Consider the following 16,776-nt stretch of genomic DNA (forward strand, 5'->3'; position numbering starts at 1 on the left):
ATCTTTACCCTCCCCTCCCATGTAGGAGGCACTCAGGAAATATTTGTAAAGGTAAAGCTCAATACTAGTGCTCTAGTAATGTTTGACTACTTTTACAACTTAAAATTTTTTAGTTAAGTGGTAATTTTCTCTTTTTAATAGACCTTCTTAAATTCACTTTCATGATCTTTATGTTAAAATTCTCATAAAATCATTTCTTACCCTTAAAGTATTACTCTTCACACTATAGCCTATGGACCATTGGGGTTTCTATTAAAAATCTAGATTTCTGGGGAATCTCTAGGGATAAAGAAAAATCTCTAGGGATGAAGCCTGGCAATTGGAATTTTCAGAGAATGCCATAGTTATTCTACCCCCTAGAAATTCAAGTAAAGTAAGAAACAACAGAAACAAATGGGTGAAAAAAAATGTACATTCTTTAGTTTCCCTCCCCTGTGCTTTGGTGTTTTATATAACATGTCAGAAGTGTGGTGGATCTGCCTTGTGGAAGGCGAGTCCCCATATTGAATGTCAGATGCTGTTGTTCTCTAAAGGTGTGGCAGCTGGGGTCTTCCTCCCCAAACTTCACTCTGGAGGGACATGAGAAAGGCGTGAATTGCATTGATTACTACAGTGGTGGCGACAAACCATACCTCATTTCAGGCGCAGATGACCGTCTTGTTAAAATATGGGACTATCAGGTACAGTTTTTTCATAACCTTACTTTGCCATATGTTAGACATGGATTTCGTTGTTTCTTACAGGACAGTTAAAACTTGGGTTATTGAACTCCATTCATAGCACAAAATAACTTCAGGCTTCAGTATTTACACCTAAACAGCGATCCCAGAGTTCTCCATAAAAATGAAAACAAATGTCTGTCAAGGTTTTAAAAATAAAATGCCATCATGTTTATTTTTCATTTAAAAGTAGAAATTAGAAATTTAAACATATGATTAAAATGAATTATTACATTTCTAATATCCTCACTGGTAAACTTTTGTTTATAATTGGAAACTAGCAGATTAATAATATCATGACACAGCCATGCTATAGCCATTTTGCCACATAGACTTTGCAAACCTAGTTATGATTTCTTGTTACTATGCTTTTTATCTCTAAGAGACAGATTCAGTTTCTGTTTTTTGTTTCTCACATCAAAATGTCCATAAACAGTTAATAAAATGAAGCCTAGAAAATCAGTGTTACTTAGAACCTTATTCAAATTTGTGCTTAAGTACAGAAATAAAAATATGAAAGACATTACCTTAGGAATTTGGTGAGAAAATATTCAAATGAAAACCAGATCTTTTGAGGTGTGTGTGTTTTCTTCTTTAAATAGGATGGTTGCAATTACATTTCCCTGTACTATCAAAGAGTTAGAGAAAGTATGCACACAACAAGATAATTGTGTTTCAAAACTCTCTGTGTCAAATACTATTTAGATTGTCATTACTACTATCATTTATAATGTATGTGGACTGGAAAAATTAAAGATAAGTTACTTACTTTTCACACACAAAAAATGTTTTCTGTGTCTTGCTGTCTTTTGATTACAGAATAAAACTTGTGTGCAGACACTGGAGGGACATGCCCAAAATGTATCTTGTGCCAGTTTTCATCCTGAGTTGCCAATCATCATCACAGGTTCAGAAGACGGTAAGTTAGAAATGTATGTTTATTCCTGTGCTTTTAATTACAAAGTAGATATTTAAGCCAGGTAGTGCCCGGCATTGTAATTAGGTTTGCTGTTTTTATTAGAATAGAATGTTTGAGTTATAAAATGAAGGGACATTGTTATTGTCATCGTTGTCATCATCCTAATGTGTTTTGACTCTATTATTTAAATAAGAGGACACCCAGAAGTCCTAGCGAAAAACTGAAAAAGCCTGTCAATGCTTTGGAGTCTACAAACTTGGGGTCAGATTCAGGCACTGCCACTTCATGGATGTGTGGTTTGGGCAGATTATGAAATGGGAACAGACATATCCACCTCACAGGATTATAGTGAACATAAAAGATCATGTGTATCAAGCATCTGCAGGTACATAGTAGGCACTGTGCCCGGGAAATACATTATTTCACACGGAAAATCATATTTCTTACCTGTAATTTTCTGTTTATTTGTTACTTGATAAAATCACCTACAGACTGTAGATCAAAACTTTACGCTGCCAGGAAGCTAATAAAAAGGACTTCGCTGTGGCTGGTTCATCTGACCTAATCCATCGTTATATGTTCAAATTAAAAGGGAGTATTCACATTGTTCTTTTTAGGAACCGTGCGTATTTGGCATTCAAGCACGTATCGCCTTGAGAGCACATTAAATTATGGAATGGAGAGGGTGTGGTGCGTGGCCAGTCTAAGAGGGTCCAACAATGTCGCTCTGGGCTATGACGAAGGGAGCATCATTGTTAAGGTAATCTCTAATTATACTGTCTCTGAATAAATGAACATAGTGGAAGCAGTTTTCCTTGTATTTTTGTACAGTCATCTTCCAAGTCACCAGTTTTATTAAACTGGCTCTTCTTTCATTAAGCAAGCACAAGAGATTAAACACTGGAGGTTTAAAGTGAAAGGATGGAGGGGTGCCTGGGCGTATCAGTTGGTTGGGTGTCCGACTTCGGCCCAGGTCAGGATCTCGCAGTTTGTGGGTTGGAGCCCCGCGTCGGGCTCTGTGCTGACAGCTCAGAGCCTGGAGCCTGTTTCGGATTCTGTGTCTCCCTCTTTCTCCGCCCTTCCACTTCTCATGCTCTGTCTCTCTCTCTCTCTCTCTCTCTCTCTCTCTCAAAAATAAATAAACATTAAAAAAATTAAAAAAAAATAAAGTGAAAGGATGGAGCCCTCTGTTAAACAAAAATAGAAAGTGTTTATTTTGTGGTTTTGTTTTCTTTTTATTGCTACGAGCCATTTGTTAATTCTTCTAGCTTGGTCGGGAGGAACCTGCCATGTCCATGGATGCCAATGGAAAGATAATTTGGGCCAAGCATTCAGAAGTCCAGCAGGCCAACCTAAAAGCAATGGGAGATGCTGAAATTAAAGATGGAGAAAGACTGCCACTGGCAGTAAAGGATATGGGCAGTTGTGAAATATACCCTCAGACCATTCAGCACAATCCTAATGGGCGGTAAGTCAACCACAATCTCTCTCTGAGCTTCTGTGTTGTTAGATATGTGGGTTTGCAAATCCACAGTATATTCTGCTCTTCCTCTAGGGTGGGCATTCCTCATGAGCTTTTGCCCTGGCCTCACAATCCTCAGCATGGCCACAGGCAACCCTACCAGTTGATTAAGTTGGCATGCAAGGGGAAAGCATATTTGCCTTCCTGGCTTTGTCCCACCGTGCAATTTTGAACAGTTAAATAGTTTTGTATTTACTCATTTTATTTTTTTTTTTAATTTTTTTTTTAACGTTTATTTATTTTTGAGACAGAGAGAGACAGAGCATGAACGGGGGAGGGTCACAGAGAGAGGGAGACACAGAATCTGAAACAGACTCCAGGCTCTGAGCTGTCAGCACAGAGCCCGACGCGGGGCTCGAACCCACGGACCATGAGATCATGACCTGAGCCGAAGTCGGACGCTTAACCGACCGAGCCACCCAGGCGCCCCTGTATTTCCTCATTTTAAATGTGTTGGGTTTGTGTCCTTGTGCTTCTCTGAGGGCAGGTAACATGTACTTAGGTGCTCTAAATACTTACTGACTTAAGAAGAAAAGCAGACTCTGAAGTTTGTGTCCGTTGAAACAATTTGGGTTGGGATGAGCACTGGGTGTTGAATGTAAGCCAATTTGATAATAAATTATATTAGAAAAAAAGAAACAATTTGGGGACTGGTAATAATTCTGCTTCTTAGCTATCATTTGAACCATCAGTTTCGTTTCTTAAGATTTAGAAAGCACCCAACGTCTTGTTAAGAGAGGAGTTTCAAGCATGAGTTTTAATTAAGCCTGTGGTTCTTTAAAAGTCACTTACAATAGATCTGGGCATCTTATAATTCTGTGCTGAGTATTGAAAAAGACAAATTATGTAAACCAGGTATGCTGCCTCATTCAGTAAATGGCATCCACAGTTATTTCTAATGTAATTTTCTTAGGAAGATTAAGAATGCATTATAAATATCACAAAGCTTTTTCTTCCTGTAAGTTTTGCATTTCAGCATTGGCAATCTGGTAGCAGCCAATACAGCCAATACAACTTTAAATAGAGTTGTTTTATATCTGTGGAGAAAATGTTACTCGACTGTGCAACATCCTGTTTTTACTGATTATTTAAATGTTAAAATACTCTATTTTGATAAACTTAACAGTCATTAAAAATGAGTATTTTTATTCATTTGAGTGATGTGCTTTAAAATTAAGATAGTCTTGCAACAAATAGTGCCTCCTAATGGTGTAAATGTAATGAGCAAAGTTCTAGACATCTTGGTGCTCAACAAGTATCCGTTGTATTATTAGAATCCTCCCCCTGTGCATCGGCAGCCATTCTTGTCTTCCTGCCTCAAGTCTCCTTTGCTTATAAGAGAAGGCCACTGCAGTAAGATTTTCAGCAAATGCCCATGTTCATGATATGTTTTGGGATTTGTTGATAAAATATTTATGTCTAGCTCTGTATTTGAAGAAATGTATAACTTCAGAAGATATTAGATTCAATTATAAAAGTCAACTGAAGGGGCGACTGGGTGGCTCAGTCGGTTAAGCGGCTGACTTCAGCTCAGGTCATGATCTCCCAGTCCATGAGTTTGAGCCCCACGTCAGGCTCTGTGCTGACAGCTCAGAGCCTGGAGCCTGTTTCAGATTCTGTGTCTCCCTCTCTCTGGCCCTCCCCCATTCATGCTCTGTCTCTCTCTGTCTCAAAAATAAATAAATGTTAAAAAAAAAAATTAAAAAAAAGTCAACCGAAGTAGCATTTGTCATCAGAAATATTTTATTACGCAGAGGAATCAGTGTTTCATAACTTCCACGTGTCATTGATCCTACTCTCTCTCTCTCTGGCTTCCATAATTTCCAGGTTTGTCGTGGTGTGTGGTGATGGCGAGTACATCATCTATACAGCAATGGCCCTGAGAAACAAGAGCTTTGGATCTGCCCAGGAGTTTGCATGGGCCCATGATTCTTCAGAGTAAGTTTTGGCTTGTGCTGTCCCGCTGGCCCTGACTGCAGATGGGTCATCTGTGTGCGGCTGTATGAATCATGTTCCCAGGGCTCGGTGTTGGCTGTGCTTCTCCCTTTCAAGAACAGTTCTCACCAGAGCTGTCTTTGCCCTTTCTGTGTTCAGTATGCAGCAGGTTCACTCAGACTGATCCACTAATCCCATTAAACTGGGGGCCCAGCACCCATTTCCTTGATGGAGCCTGCATTTGGGCCTGGTGCTTATGGGCTCAAGATGAGGTAGGCTTTCCCTATGAGCTGATGTCCTGAGCTGCTGCAGGATCCTGAGCTAGTTGGGAGAGACTACAGTGTGATGTCATCTTGATGCTAACTTCATTGAATCTTTTTTAAAACGTATTTTCTGTGATGTTACCCACCCCCTATTTTTAAAACAAATTCTGTTTGAATTTAGAGTGTTCATAAAATATTCTTATTAAAAACAGGAAAAATCATTTAACTCTGAATTATCATATTAGATACTGGTTATTTATAATTTCTTATAATTATTCTAGATACTGGTTACTGAGTGGTTCTTTTTTGATTCCTTTTTGTGCTCATAATAAACACCAGGACTTCCCCCCAATCCCCCTACCTGACCACACAACTGACGTACATCTTCATAGTTATCTTAGTTTTGTTTCCTCCATATTTTTTTATTGCCCCTGCCCTCAACAGAGTAACCTGAGCCTCAGTGTTGCATATAAGATGCATGTTTTTAAATTTAACAAAAGATACACTGAGAGTAGGAATTTGTTTTGATCTTTTCATAAATTTCCTAAATACACTCATATATACACAGTTCCATTTCTAAATGTATTTTGTTATCATCCTAAACAAAATTATAGTTCATGAATTCTTACCTCTCTCACCATACCTCTCTGTTTTGATAGTTCACTTTCTTTTTTTAGCTTTATCCAGCTAAGGTCCTATTCAGCATCTTTCCTATCTTGATAGGAACACTCATCAGATCACTTCCTTAAATACTCTTGAATGTCCAGCAACAGCCACAGTCCCCCTTTTTCAAGACGCCTGAATATACACAGTGTTGTAAGTTGTTGCCAAATGTGGCTAACTTCTTGAGCCACTTAACAAAAGTTTTTATTTTTTAAGTTGCCTTTATTGAAGTATAATTTATACAGAATTAAATGTACTATTTTAAGTGAACATTTCAGTGACTTTAGGCAAATGTATACAATCTATAACCGCCAGCACAAAGACAGAGAACATTTCTACCATCCCCAGAAAATCCTCGTTTTCCCTTAATAGTTCCCTGGCCCCAGTCACTGATTTGCTTTTTCTCACCATGTGGATTAGATTTGTCTTTAGAGTTTCATATACATGAAACTCCAATATCCAGTCTATATGTCTGGCTTCTTCTGTTCAGCACAGTATTTTTGGGATTCGTCCATGTTGTTGCATGAGTCAGTAATTGGTCGCCTTTTTTGCAGAGCAGTGTTCCATTGCATGAATGTACCACAGTTGGTTTAATCACTCATCTACTGAGGGATGTTGGGTCTTTCTCAGTTTTTAAAATAGCTTGTAAACCCTAATAATTTGTGTAACAGACAGTGTGAAACTCATAAGTCATTACTCAAGTATACCTGAAGATATTTCTGACATTCGATGGAAGTATGGTTTGGTATATAACATGCTGTGTTTGCCTTCCTTTTCCCCCCAGATATGCAATAAGAGAGAGCAACAGTGTTGTAAAGATATTTAAGAACTTTAAGGAAAAAAAATCCTTTAAACCAGATTTTGGAGCAGAAAGTGAGTGCTATTTATAAATGATAGATTTTTAGAAGCTTTGCAATGGCTCAGAAACATCTACCCAAAAATCTTTTGTCTTTTCAGGTATCTATGGAGGCTTCTTATTGGGAGTCAGATCTGTAAACGGCTTAGCTTTCTATGACTGGGACAATACAGAACTCATACGCAGAATTGAAATTCAGCCCAAACATGTGAGTTTTCCCTTCACTGTCACTTTTAGAATGTGTAACTTTGTGAGAAGCTCTGAGTCCCTGAGGCAAAGAAATGTCCTTGTACCCAGCTGTCCTGGTTCCGTTGTGTTGGACACAGTGTCATTTACTTCAAGATTACTTAGAAAATCAGACTTGCAGTATTTGAATGAGGTGGTAGATGTTGGGTATTTTGAAAAGCAGGAAAACTTATACAAATGCCAAGTGCTATTCATATTTTAAATGGCGTTTGACAGAGTATGAACAGCCTGCTTTGAAGACAAGAAGTCAGAAAGGTCTTGACTTGGAAAGATCCAGGATCAGATCAGAAAGCCTTTTCATAGTTTCCCTGATGCTGTTTAAACTTTAGGTAAATGTCTCCAGTGACAAAGTTTTCTACCTTATGGAACTACCTGCTTCTTTGACAGCTTTCATTGTCACAAAATTCTTTGGAGACAAATCCACCTCTCTTGGGTCCTGGTTCTATCTTTTATAGCATGCATTCTCAGTGAGCACTAGTACCCCAACGGCAAAAATTGCTTCTTGACGATGAAGAAAATTTTATCTATAAAGCATAGATATTCACATGTATTTATATGTTATGCAAGTATATATATTATATGTGTGTATATACAGTGTGCATATATATGTTATATAATTTTATATATAACACGTATTATATAATTGTATATGTATAATATATATATAGTATCTATGGATTTAAAATTTTGTAGGTGAGGGTGATTAGGAGAAAAATGTCTAAAAACATTCCTGGGTGGGTGGATGTGGGTGATAATGGGAAAAAAAAAGGCTGAGAAACACTGTTCTAGAGCAATAGTGAATAGGCTGCTGCTCCTAAATTACATTATATCCACTGTTCACTGACAGTTTCCTTCCTGTCTCCCTTTAGTCTTTCCATTTCTAGACCAAATAGCCCAGCCCACCCTCTAAATGCATATACATACACATGTGTATGTATATATATGTGTGTTCGTGTATCTGTGTACGTATGTATATACCCACTATGCACTACATAAAATTGTTCGATGCGTACTTACTGTCCTAAGACGAATCTTGTAAGAAACAAAGTGTATGCAGTTTGTCATACCACTCGGAAATCCGAAACCATTTGTCTGTTCTGTTTGTCATGTAGATTTTCTGGTCTGACTCTGGAGAGCTGGTCTGTATTGCCACCGAGGAGTCATTTTTTATCCTTAAGTATCTGTCGGAGAAAGTCTTGGCTGCACAGGAAACACATGAAGGAGTTACAGAAGATGGCATTGAAGATGCCTTTGAGGTGACTGCATCAGCACAACTTTACCTTCATTCTTAAATGATTTATATGCGTGTAACCTAACTTCACTGATTTTAACATTCTGTTAAGTTAGGTTTGAGGAAAGTAAACATTTAAGGAAGTCTGGTGAAATGTGAAGATTAAAGCCTTGGCTCAAAGATCAGAGTTTGAAAGTATATATGTTTAAAAGATATTTATTTGTACTTTGATTTTAGGGAATCTTCAGATGACTTTGATATCTTTCAGTAAGGAAATTAGGTGTTTTGGTCTTAAGACATTTTACCCAGTGATTTAAATGAGCTCTCAAGTGGTAAAGATAAATCACCTATCGTGGAGATGTTCCTGGAAGATTTTATGAAATACTTCCTATTCCAGTTTCATGTATATAAGAAATTTAGATCAACAGCTTTGATGCAGCAGTGAGATTTTATATTATAAATACTCATCCAGGAATCTGTTTTTAAATGAAAAAAGAAGATAGAAATTCCAGGGAAGTATTTTCTTTCTTGAAGTAGGATTTTACTTTGCATTTCTTAATCTCCCTTATCACCGCCAATCATATTCAGTTTTTGTAACAGGATTTCTAATGCTGAATAAGGTAATAATAGACTCTTCTCTCTGCAGGTTCTTGGTGAGATTCAGGAAATTGTGAAAACAGGGCTGTGGGTAGGCGATTGCTTCATTTACACGAGTTCTGTGAACAGATTAAATTATTATGTTGGAGGAGAAATAGTCACCATTGCCCACTTGGATAGGTAACTGAGAATTGCTTTGCTTGTGTCTTAAGCATCCTAAATTTAAAATTACACTTTTGTTTTCTTTCTTTTTTTTTTTTAAATGAAACTTATTGCTGGCCTGTAGCAGTGATGGGCCTGATTTTTCAGTGTTAGAGTTTTAATAGATGGGCTGTTGTTGATCAAAATTGCATCAAAGTGGAAAGATTTTGAGCAAGAGGTAGTGTGTGTGTGTGTGTGTGTGTGTTTACCTACTAATTTGGGCCTACTCCTAAATTAGTTTCTGTTTCTATTACAGAACAATGTATCTTCTGGGCTATATTCCTAAGGACAACAGGCTTTATCTGGGGGATAAAGAACTGAACATCGTTAGCTACTCTCTCTTGGTTTCAGTGCTGGAATACCAGACAGCTGTCATGAGAAGGGATTTTAGCATGGCTGATAAAGTTCTTCCTACCATTCCAAAAGAACAGAGGACCAGAGTTGCACACTTTCTGGAAAAGCAGGTAAAAGGATTTTGTTTTGTCTTTTTGCTTGTTTTCTTTTGTGGGTTTTTTTCTTTAAACCAGTAATTTTAAAAGAATGTTAATGTGGATTTGAAAATACTATTTCTTTATTGCCACTGATTTCCTTATGGCAGTGGAATTTCTCCTATAAACTTAAGTCACTTATTATATGCTTCCTTGTCCTTTCTTAATGCCCTTAGTACCTTCTTTAATTGTTGGAAATGATTATCAGTCTTCTCTTTCTGTAGACTTCTTTTCCATTCTATCAATATTTTCATTTCTGCCCTGCATTTTCTCTCTCTATCCTAGCAGGCTTTTCTTTTTCTTTTCTTTCTTTTTTTAATTGTAAAATATACATAACATAAAATTTAGCATTGGTGGTAGGTTTTTTTCTTAATGGAGTGTTTTTAAGTCAAAGTTGTGCACAAAGTATAAAGTTCTTCAAGGCTCAAGGAAAAAAAGCAGCACTTCCTTCCCTCTATCATATCTGCTTCCTAAAGGAAGTGGAAGTTTAATTATTTTGGTTGATTCTCTTGGAATTTATTTCTACATCTCTAGATAATGTATGCTGTTACTGAGCTTTAGGCATTTCTTGTGACTTAACACTCTGTAGAAGATGAGGGTTTACCTTTCTCTCTCCTGCTACTTATACAACATACATGCCATTTTTCTGTCCTCCTCCCACTATAGTTGGATGATTTTGATTACATCAGTTTTCAGTGTTTACATTTTTAGAGCTATGTAAACACTGCTCACAGCTGAACCATTTAGTATAGTGTAGCTTTCCCTTCCTGCAATTGTTTTCCCTGGAGTTGTCTTTTTTCCTTTGCTTATTTTTCTGTGTACTTAGAGTTAATTCTCACTAGATTCTGGTGGTTCTCCAGATTTCCTTGAAATCTCCTATCATCATGGATATCCCCTCACCATCAGGTTGGGCCTTCCTTTTGCCTCTCAGTTGGATCCATTGTTTCCTGTATCCCCTATCTTCTTTGCTGGTTTAATCCCTTATCTGGCTGGAGCATGTCCTTCAGTAGTTTTCTGAGAGAAGGATTATTATTGGAAGTAAAGTTTTTTGTGACCTTGATTATCCGAAACTGCCATTGTTCTCCTCTAAAACCTATTTGACTATTTAACTAGATACAGAATTCTAGGCTGGAGGCAATTCTCTCTCAAAATTTTGAAGGCATTTGTTCCATTGCCTTCTAGCTTCTAGTTATTATTGAAGTGTTACTGCTTTATATTACTGATCTTGGTACCTGATCTGTTTTTTCTTTCTGGAAGCTTTTTGGACCTTGTCCCTATTGTTCTGAAATATTATGATGGTGGGCCTTGGTAGAGGTCAATTATGAACAAATTCATTTTTTTGGGTATTAGACAAGCTTATTTAATTGGACACTCATTTCTGAGAGATTTTCTTGATTCATTTCTCTGATGATGTCCTTCCTTAGCTTTCTGTATTCTTTGTGGAACTGTTAGTGAAATGTTAGGCCACCTACACTAGTCTCATTTTGTTATTATTGTACTTTTAAAATCTTATTCTTGTGTATGGATAAAAGTTTATTTCTCTCAGGGTCTGAATGATAGGTTTTGTTGTTGTTTTGAGGTTTTCTTTTATTCCTTCATGGTATGCTTCCTTCAGGTTGCTGTTATTGGTTCATTTTGATCTGTGCCTTTCCTGTTAGAGATTTTCTTCACGCATCCGATGATCCTTGGGCCCTCATTTAAGAGGAGAGGTCTAAGAAGCAGATAAAAGGCCTGAATTTGTGAGAGGTCTTGTTCGATACGGACTTCACACTATGGATGTGGCTGGGCCATTTGATTAGGGATGCTCAAGGTCCATATGTTCATCTTGTGAATTTAATGAACACTGAACATTGCACCAGGTACTGTTCTAGCTGACATATAGCTCGCAGGTTGTTGATATTTTAGTGTTACCCCTTAGGCTGGTTAGGGTTTACAGCCCAAGGGGTAAGATTGAGCTTAAATCACCATCATTCTGGATGCAAAGTAGAAAACAGGTTGGTGTCTCAGCATCTGGTATTTCATTTAGTCTCAATCTCTATTCTCATAATTTCCTATTTTCCTCTTGAAAGATGTATAAGATATCCCTCAGACTGGAAACCCTCTAGTTTATCCTCTTCGAGGAATAAACTTGCTGTCTTCTGTGTGTGTCCAGAGGTTGGGGGAGGAGAGGAGTGGGGACCTGGGGTATCTTGTTTCTTACCTGCTTGCTACAGAGACTTTCAGGCAGTTTTGTTTATTTTAGCATTGCCTTCCATGAGATGCCACTGGGGATCCTGATGTGTGAATGAAGTTGTTTCTATGCTGTCCTCACTCCTGATTTAGGATTAGTTTTCTTTAGTGTTTTAACTGTTTAAATTCCTCTGCCAGTTTTCTAGCTTCCAAAATTTTGTTACAGAGGTCTCCTCTGTCTTTCTGTATCCTAAGGAATTTATGCCCTAGGGGCACCTGGGTGGCTCAGTTGGGTTGTTTCCAATTTTTAATTTCAGCTCAGGTCATGATCTCATGGTTCCTCAGATCAAGCCCCATGTAGGGCTCTGCACTGACAGCCCTGAGCCTGTTTGGGATTCTGTCTCTGCCCCTCTCCCACTCTCTCTCTAAATAAATACTTTTTAAAAAAGAATTTGTTTCCTAAAAAAAGAATCCTTTTAGTGTCATTTCAGTGGGGATTTGGGGGAAAACAAAAGTTGATTTAGTCCACCTAATTTCATCTGCTTTGCTTATGTCTGATGAGTTCCATAGATCTTACATACTCTGTTCTTGGATTTTTATTATTTACACCAGTTGCTAGGAAAGAAAAGGAGTATGCAGATTATTCAGAATGCCTTGTTTACATTGTTCACATGGATGAACGAGAGGAGGGACAGCTTGGATAGTCTGGGAAGTTAAAACATTTTAAACACAGTGATACAGCCATCTTGAAGATCCAGCCGGAACTTGGAAAGCTGCCCAGTTACTCCCTCTTAACCCCCCTGTAACTGAGCATCGTTCCTCATTCCAGTGAAGTCTCTTGAAGTCTGAGCTTTGTCCAACACACCGCATCCATAGAGCTGAAAAACTTGCCCACAGTGTAGACTCCCATCAGTACTCTTAGAGGAGAAGCTAATTTGGTAATTACAGTAGTTGGTTTTAAAGCCTGTTTTTATGACACAGTGGAAAATGGAAGACAGTTTTAGATTTCCTGCCCTCTGGAACGCTGGCTGATAAATAAAGTGGATGTAAGACCAATAGTAAAGTCCTAGGTAAGGATACCTGATTGGCATTAGGACCTGGAAACAAATGTTTGCCAAATGACCTAGATTACGAAAAACTGAAAGGAAGACTTTTACATTTGACTTGCTTTTCTTTGAGGGACTGGACTAGATGACTCTAAGCCTAGCTTAGTGAGTAGATTATGAACAGCTAGGTCTACACCACTGTGCCTTTCTTTTTTTGAAATGGTTCTTGTTCAGTCAAGTTTCCAAAATCTTGTTCTTGACAGCTGTTTACTTTTGAATTTCTGATTTTACCAGTTTTACAGGAGTTTATCTAGCTAACATCAGTCAACTTTCACTGCTTAGAAAACAGCGTTGTGGGACTGAAATCTCTCTGCTGGGTTGGTTCTTACCAATTAATTTAATGACTCCTTAATTTTTCTGTCTTCTCATTAAAGAGTATTCTATTTCTTTTGTTTAGGCCGTGGGGTTTCTATGTCAGCAGGGTATTCTTAGTTCAAGAGGGAGTGGATCAATGATGATTTGCTGTGTGTGCACTGTAAATCTACACAGACAGTCTGCCCACACATTGTTACATCTATTCTCTGTTTAGGGCTTCAAGCAACAAGCTCTTACAGTATCCACAGATCCTGAGCATCGCTTTGAACTTGCTCTTCAGCTTGGAGAACTAAAAATTGCATACCAATTAGCAGTAGAAGCAGAGGTATGTACTAAGTCATGATTTTTCATAACTAATGCAAAAGTTAGTAGGTACTTAACGTGTGTTTAGTGTAAGTTCTCTTCATTAAAGTTTTCCGAAATGCACATTAGGGACACTCTTTGGTGACTTTAGTGCCTCTCTTTGATCTTTTAAAAAATGCATTTTGTTAGTCTTTAAATTAAATGGATTTTACTGCAGATATTCTTAGCATTCTGATTTAAGAAGTGTTTTGGGGGCACCTGGGTGGCTTAGTTGGTTGAGCGTCTGACTTCAGCTCAGGTCATGATCTTGTGGTTCCTCAGTTTGAGCCCCATGTCAGCACAGAGCCTGCTTACGATCCTATCTCCCCCCACCCCACTCCTTCTCTGCCCCTCCCCCACTTGTGCTCTCTCAAAAATAAACATTCAAAAAAAAAAAGAAAAAATGTTTTCATAGCTTATAGGAGATCTGTTTTGCAAAAGATGTAAGATACTAGATATTATAGTCTGGGAACTCTAGGAGTGCAGACAAAGCACTAATTTGCCAGTATCCCAAATTAGTGAGAAAGTTGTTGGTTTTAAAGAAAGATTTTAATATTTCGACACAATTTAATGACATTTTAATGAACTGTTACATATCGAGGGGCCCCCAACCATGGTTTACATGTAGTATTTATTGGTAAATTCATTTCAAATGTGCTAAATAAATTTCAGCTATGTTAAGATAATCTAAATGTGTAGTATTTTGATTTCTGAGAAGCTACAAATGACAGATAATATTACTGTTAAATATTTAAGGATGTATGAAATAATTTTATTCTTTCAAAAAATGGTATGAAATCATTCATTAAAATAATTACAATCTAATTACCTTAAAATTCCAATTAGATAGTATTACTTTTAGTCTTACTGGGTAATTACAAAATAAAAATAACATGGGTTTGATGATTATTCATGCATCATTAAAATTGATTTGTGTTTGAATTTTGTATATGCGAATAACTTGTTTTCTCATTACACATTTTGTCACTACATTCTTATTTTGATTGATAGAACCAATTTAACAAGCACAGCTCAGTATATGTGTAAAATATCTCCCATTATCAGCACAATAATACTCAGGTTAACAGAAGAATATTGATGTTGAAAACTCAAATGTTTATTTCCATAGATGTGTTTACTTGGAAACTCTTTCTTACAGTCAGAGCAGAAGTGGAAACAACTTGCTGAACTTGCCATTAGTAAATGTCAGTTTGGCCTCGCCCAGGAGTGCCTGCACCATGCACAGGATTATGGGGGTCTGTTGCTCTTGGCCACTGCCTCTGGAAATGCTAGTATGGTGAATAAACTAGCAGAGGGTGCGGAGAGAGACGGCAAGAATAATGTGGCATTCATGAGCTACTTTTTACAGGGCAAGTAAGTATCAAATCAAGGTCTAAAAGGTGAGTGTAGTAATTTAAAGCACTGATTTCCGCACTCGCCAACTTTGAGGGTGGTTGAGAGAGGAACGAACCCTGGAAAGAGACAGATGGATGCCTGGCCTAGACCCTGGCTAGTAGGGGCAGTTGGAGCACAGTCCTACCTTGGTGGCACTGGCCTTCAGCAAGGGATGTTCTTACCAATTTGGTCGAAATGTCTGAGCAAAATGAGCTGTTCAAGGAGGTTTGGACTGAGAGAAACGTGAAAGCCGTTTCTCAAAAGCCCTGCCTCTCCCTGCCTGAGCCATTTTATTTTCCCATGGCAGGAGGCTGTTGTGATGCTCCCATAGTACTCAAAAGGCAAATAATTTTGCCCAAATTGGGTAATTCTGACCTGTCCATGGCAAGAATAAAGGGGTTTAGGATGCCAGTTACTTCTAGATTTGAGTCCCAACTATAAAGCATAAAAATGTCATATACTTCTGAAAGTTAGCAGTCAGTGCAGACCAGATCATCTCAACATTAGCTGACCATATTATGAAGTAAAACACGAAGTATTCATTAACCTTGCCCTGCATACATTTAAACCTCATGCTTCATTATAGAAACCTTGTGCACCCCAATGTGTATTTATAATGTGTTTGTAAATTTGCATATGTGTAGGAATAGGTCCATAATTCAAAAACCCAAAAATATCCTGAAAGTTTTTTATAACTTACTTGATAGCAAAACCTGACCTAAACTCCGAAATACTATTATTAGTTGCTCTTATGCCACTTGTTTTTATCATATTTAGTATTCACGTGTTCCTGCAAAATATTGTTTATGACTTTTATTTGATGCTGAGGGTGGTAGGTAATGTGTGTGGTGTATGTACTGCTACCTTTCTAATATCCAAAAACCTGTGTTTTGTTTTTTTGAAAAACATACGACTTCTAAAACACATTATCCACTTTATCAAACTTCGAAAAAGAAACCAAATAGACGCTAGGACATTGCCCTGCTGGACATCACTACATTGCTGCGCACAGCCCACACTCGAGACACCGCCCTCGATGTTCCCACTTGTGAAATCGAGTTTCTGCTCCCATATCCCCTGAAAGCTCTTAAAATGTGCTTGCTTATAAGCTGCCTTAGCTGGTCTTGAAAAGCCCCCTTAGGTTCTTCTTAGAAATTGTTAAAATAGGTTATTAGGAGATTGAAAATGGTCACCAACTGCCCTACCCCTCACACTCTTGGAGTCCATTGATTATGTAACACACTGGTGCTGACCAGTTAATGGCTCAGTGACAGAAATGAGGAGTATGTGTGGAAACTGGGGAGGAAGTGCTGACTTTGCAACACTACATCTACACTTCGTTGTTTATTCTTGATAATTAGTGCCTCTCCTTTTTAATCTTTAGGCTTGATGCTTGCCTGGAACTCCTGATTAGAACTGGCCGACTGCCAGAAGCTGCCTTCCTGGCCCGGACTTACTTACCTAGTCAGGTTTCAAGGTACAGACTTTTAATTTTAGGAACAAATGGTTCAGATAAAAACTAGAGCACACTTAACTCACTTTCCCTTTGGTTTCATGATACCTACAACAGGGTGGTAAAACTCTGGAGAGAAAATCTTTCAAAAGTCAATCAGAAAGCAGCAGAATCCCTTGCTGATCCAACAGAGTACGAAAACCTTTTTCCTGGATTAAAAGAAGCCTTTGTTGTGGAAGAATGGGTGAAGGAAACACATGCTGATCTGTGGCCGGCCAAGCAGTACCCACTTGTCACGGTGAGTTGCCAGGGAGCCAGGCCTCATTTATAATTTATATACATTATTGGTGGATTGA

General features: G+C 38.0%; 1 protein-coding gene and 1 long non-coding RNA gene across 2 annotated transcripts in view; one reads left to right on the plus strand and one right to left on the minus strand.

Annotated features, from left to right (window-relative positions):
* Positions 1 to 16,776, plus strand: part of COPB2 (COPI coat complex subunit beta 2) — a 30,633-nt gene that overhangs the window by 12,873 nt on the left and 984 nt on the right. The window contains exons 6-19 of the mRNA XM_019437900.2: positions 534 to 680; positions 1,539 to 1,638; positions 2,256 to 2,398; positions 2,907 to 3,106; positions 4,988 to 5,098; positions 6,806 to 6,894; positions 6,979 to 7,085; positions 8,236 to 8,379; positions 9,001 to 9,131; positions 9,409 to 9,616; positions 13,445 to 13,555; positions 14,732 to 14,946; positions 16,352 to 16,444; positions 16,538 to 16,718. Coding sequence (XP_019293445.1) covers positions 534 to 680; positions 1,539 to 1,638; positions 2,256 to 2,398; positions 2,907 to 3,106; positions 4,988 to 5,098; positions 6,806 to 6,894; positions 6,979 to 7,085; positions 8,236 to 8,379; positions 9,001 to 9,131; positions 9,409 to 9,616; positions 13,445 to 13,555; positions 14,732 to 14,946; positions 16,352 to 16,444; positions 16,538 to 16,718 — 1,980 coding nt within the window. The remainder of the gene's footprint in view (positions 1 to 533; positions 681 to 1,538; positions 1,639 to 2,255; positions 2,399 to 2,906; positions 3,107 to 4,987; positions 5,099 to 6,805; positions 6,895 to 6,978; positions 7,086 to 8,235; positions 8,380 to 9,000; positions 9,132 to 9,408; positions 9,617 to 13,444; positions 13,556 to 14,731; positions 14,947 to 16,351; positions 16,445 to 16,537; positions 16,719 to 16,776) is intronic.
* On the minus strand, positions 6,023 to 8,237 carry LOC128777316 (uncharacterized). Its single transcript, XR_008422572.1, has 2 exons — positions 8,141 to 8,237; positions 6,023 to 7,647 (listed from the first exon to the last, which is right to left on the minus strand). It is a non-coding gene; the product is annotated as an uncharacterized LOC128777316 (long non-coding RNA).

The sequence above is a fragment of the Panthera pardus genome, unplaced genomic scaffold (assembly GCF_024362965.1).
Source record: "Panthera pardus isolate Hobbes unplaced genomic scaffold, ASM2436296v1 HiC_scaffold_16, whole genome shotgun sequence".
Classification (NCBI taxonomy): Eukaryota; Metazoa; Chordata; class Mammalia; order Carnivora; family Felidae; genus Panthera; species Panthera pardus.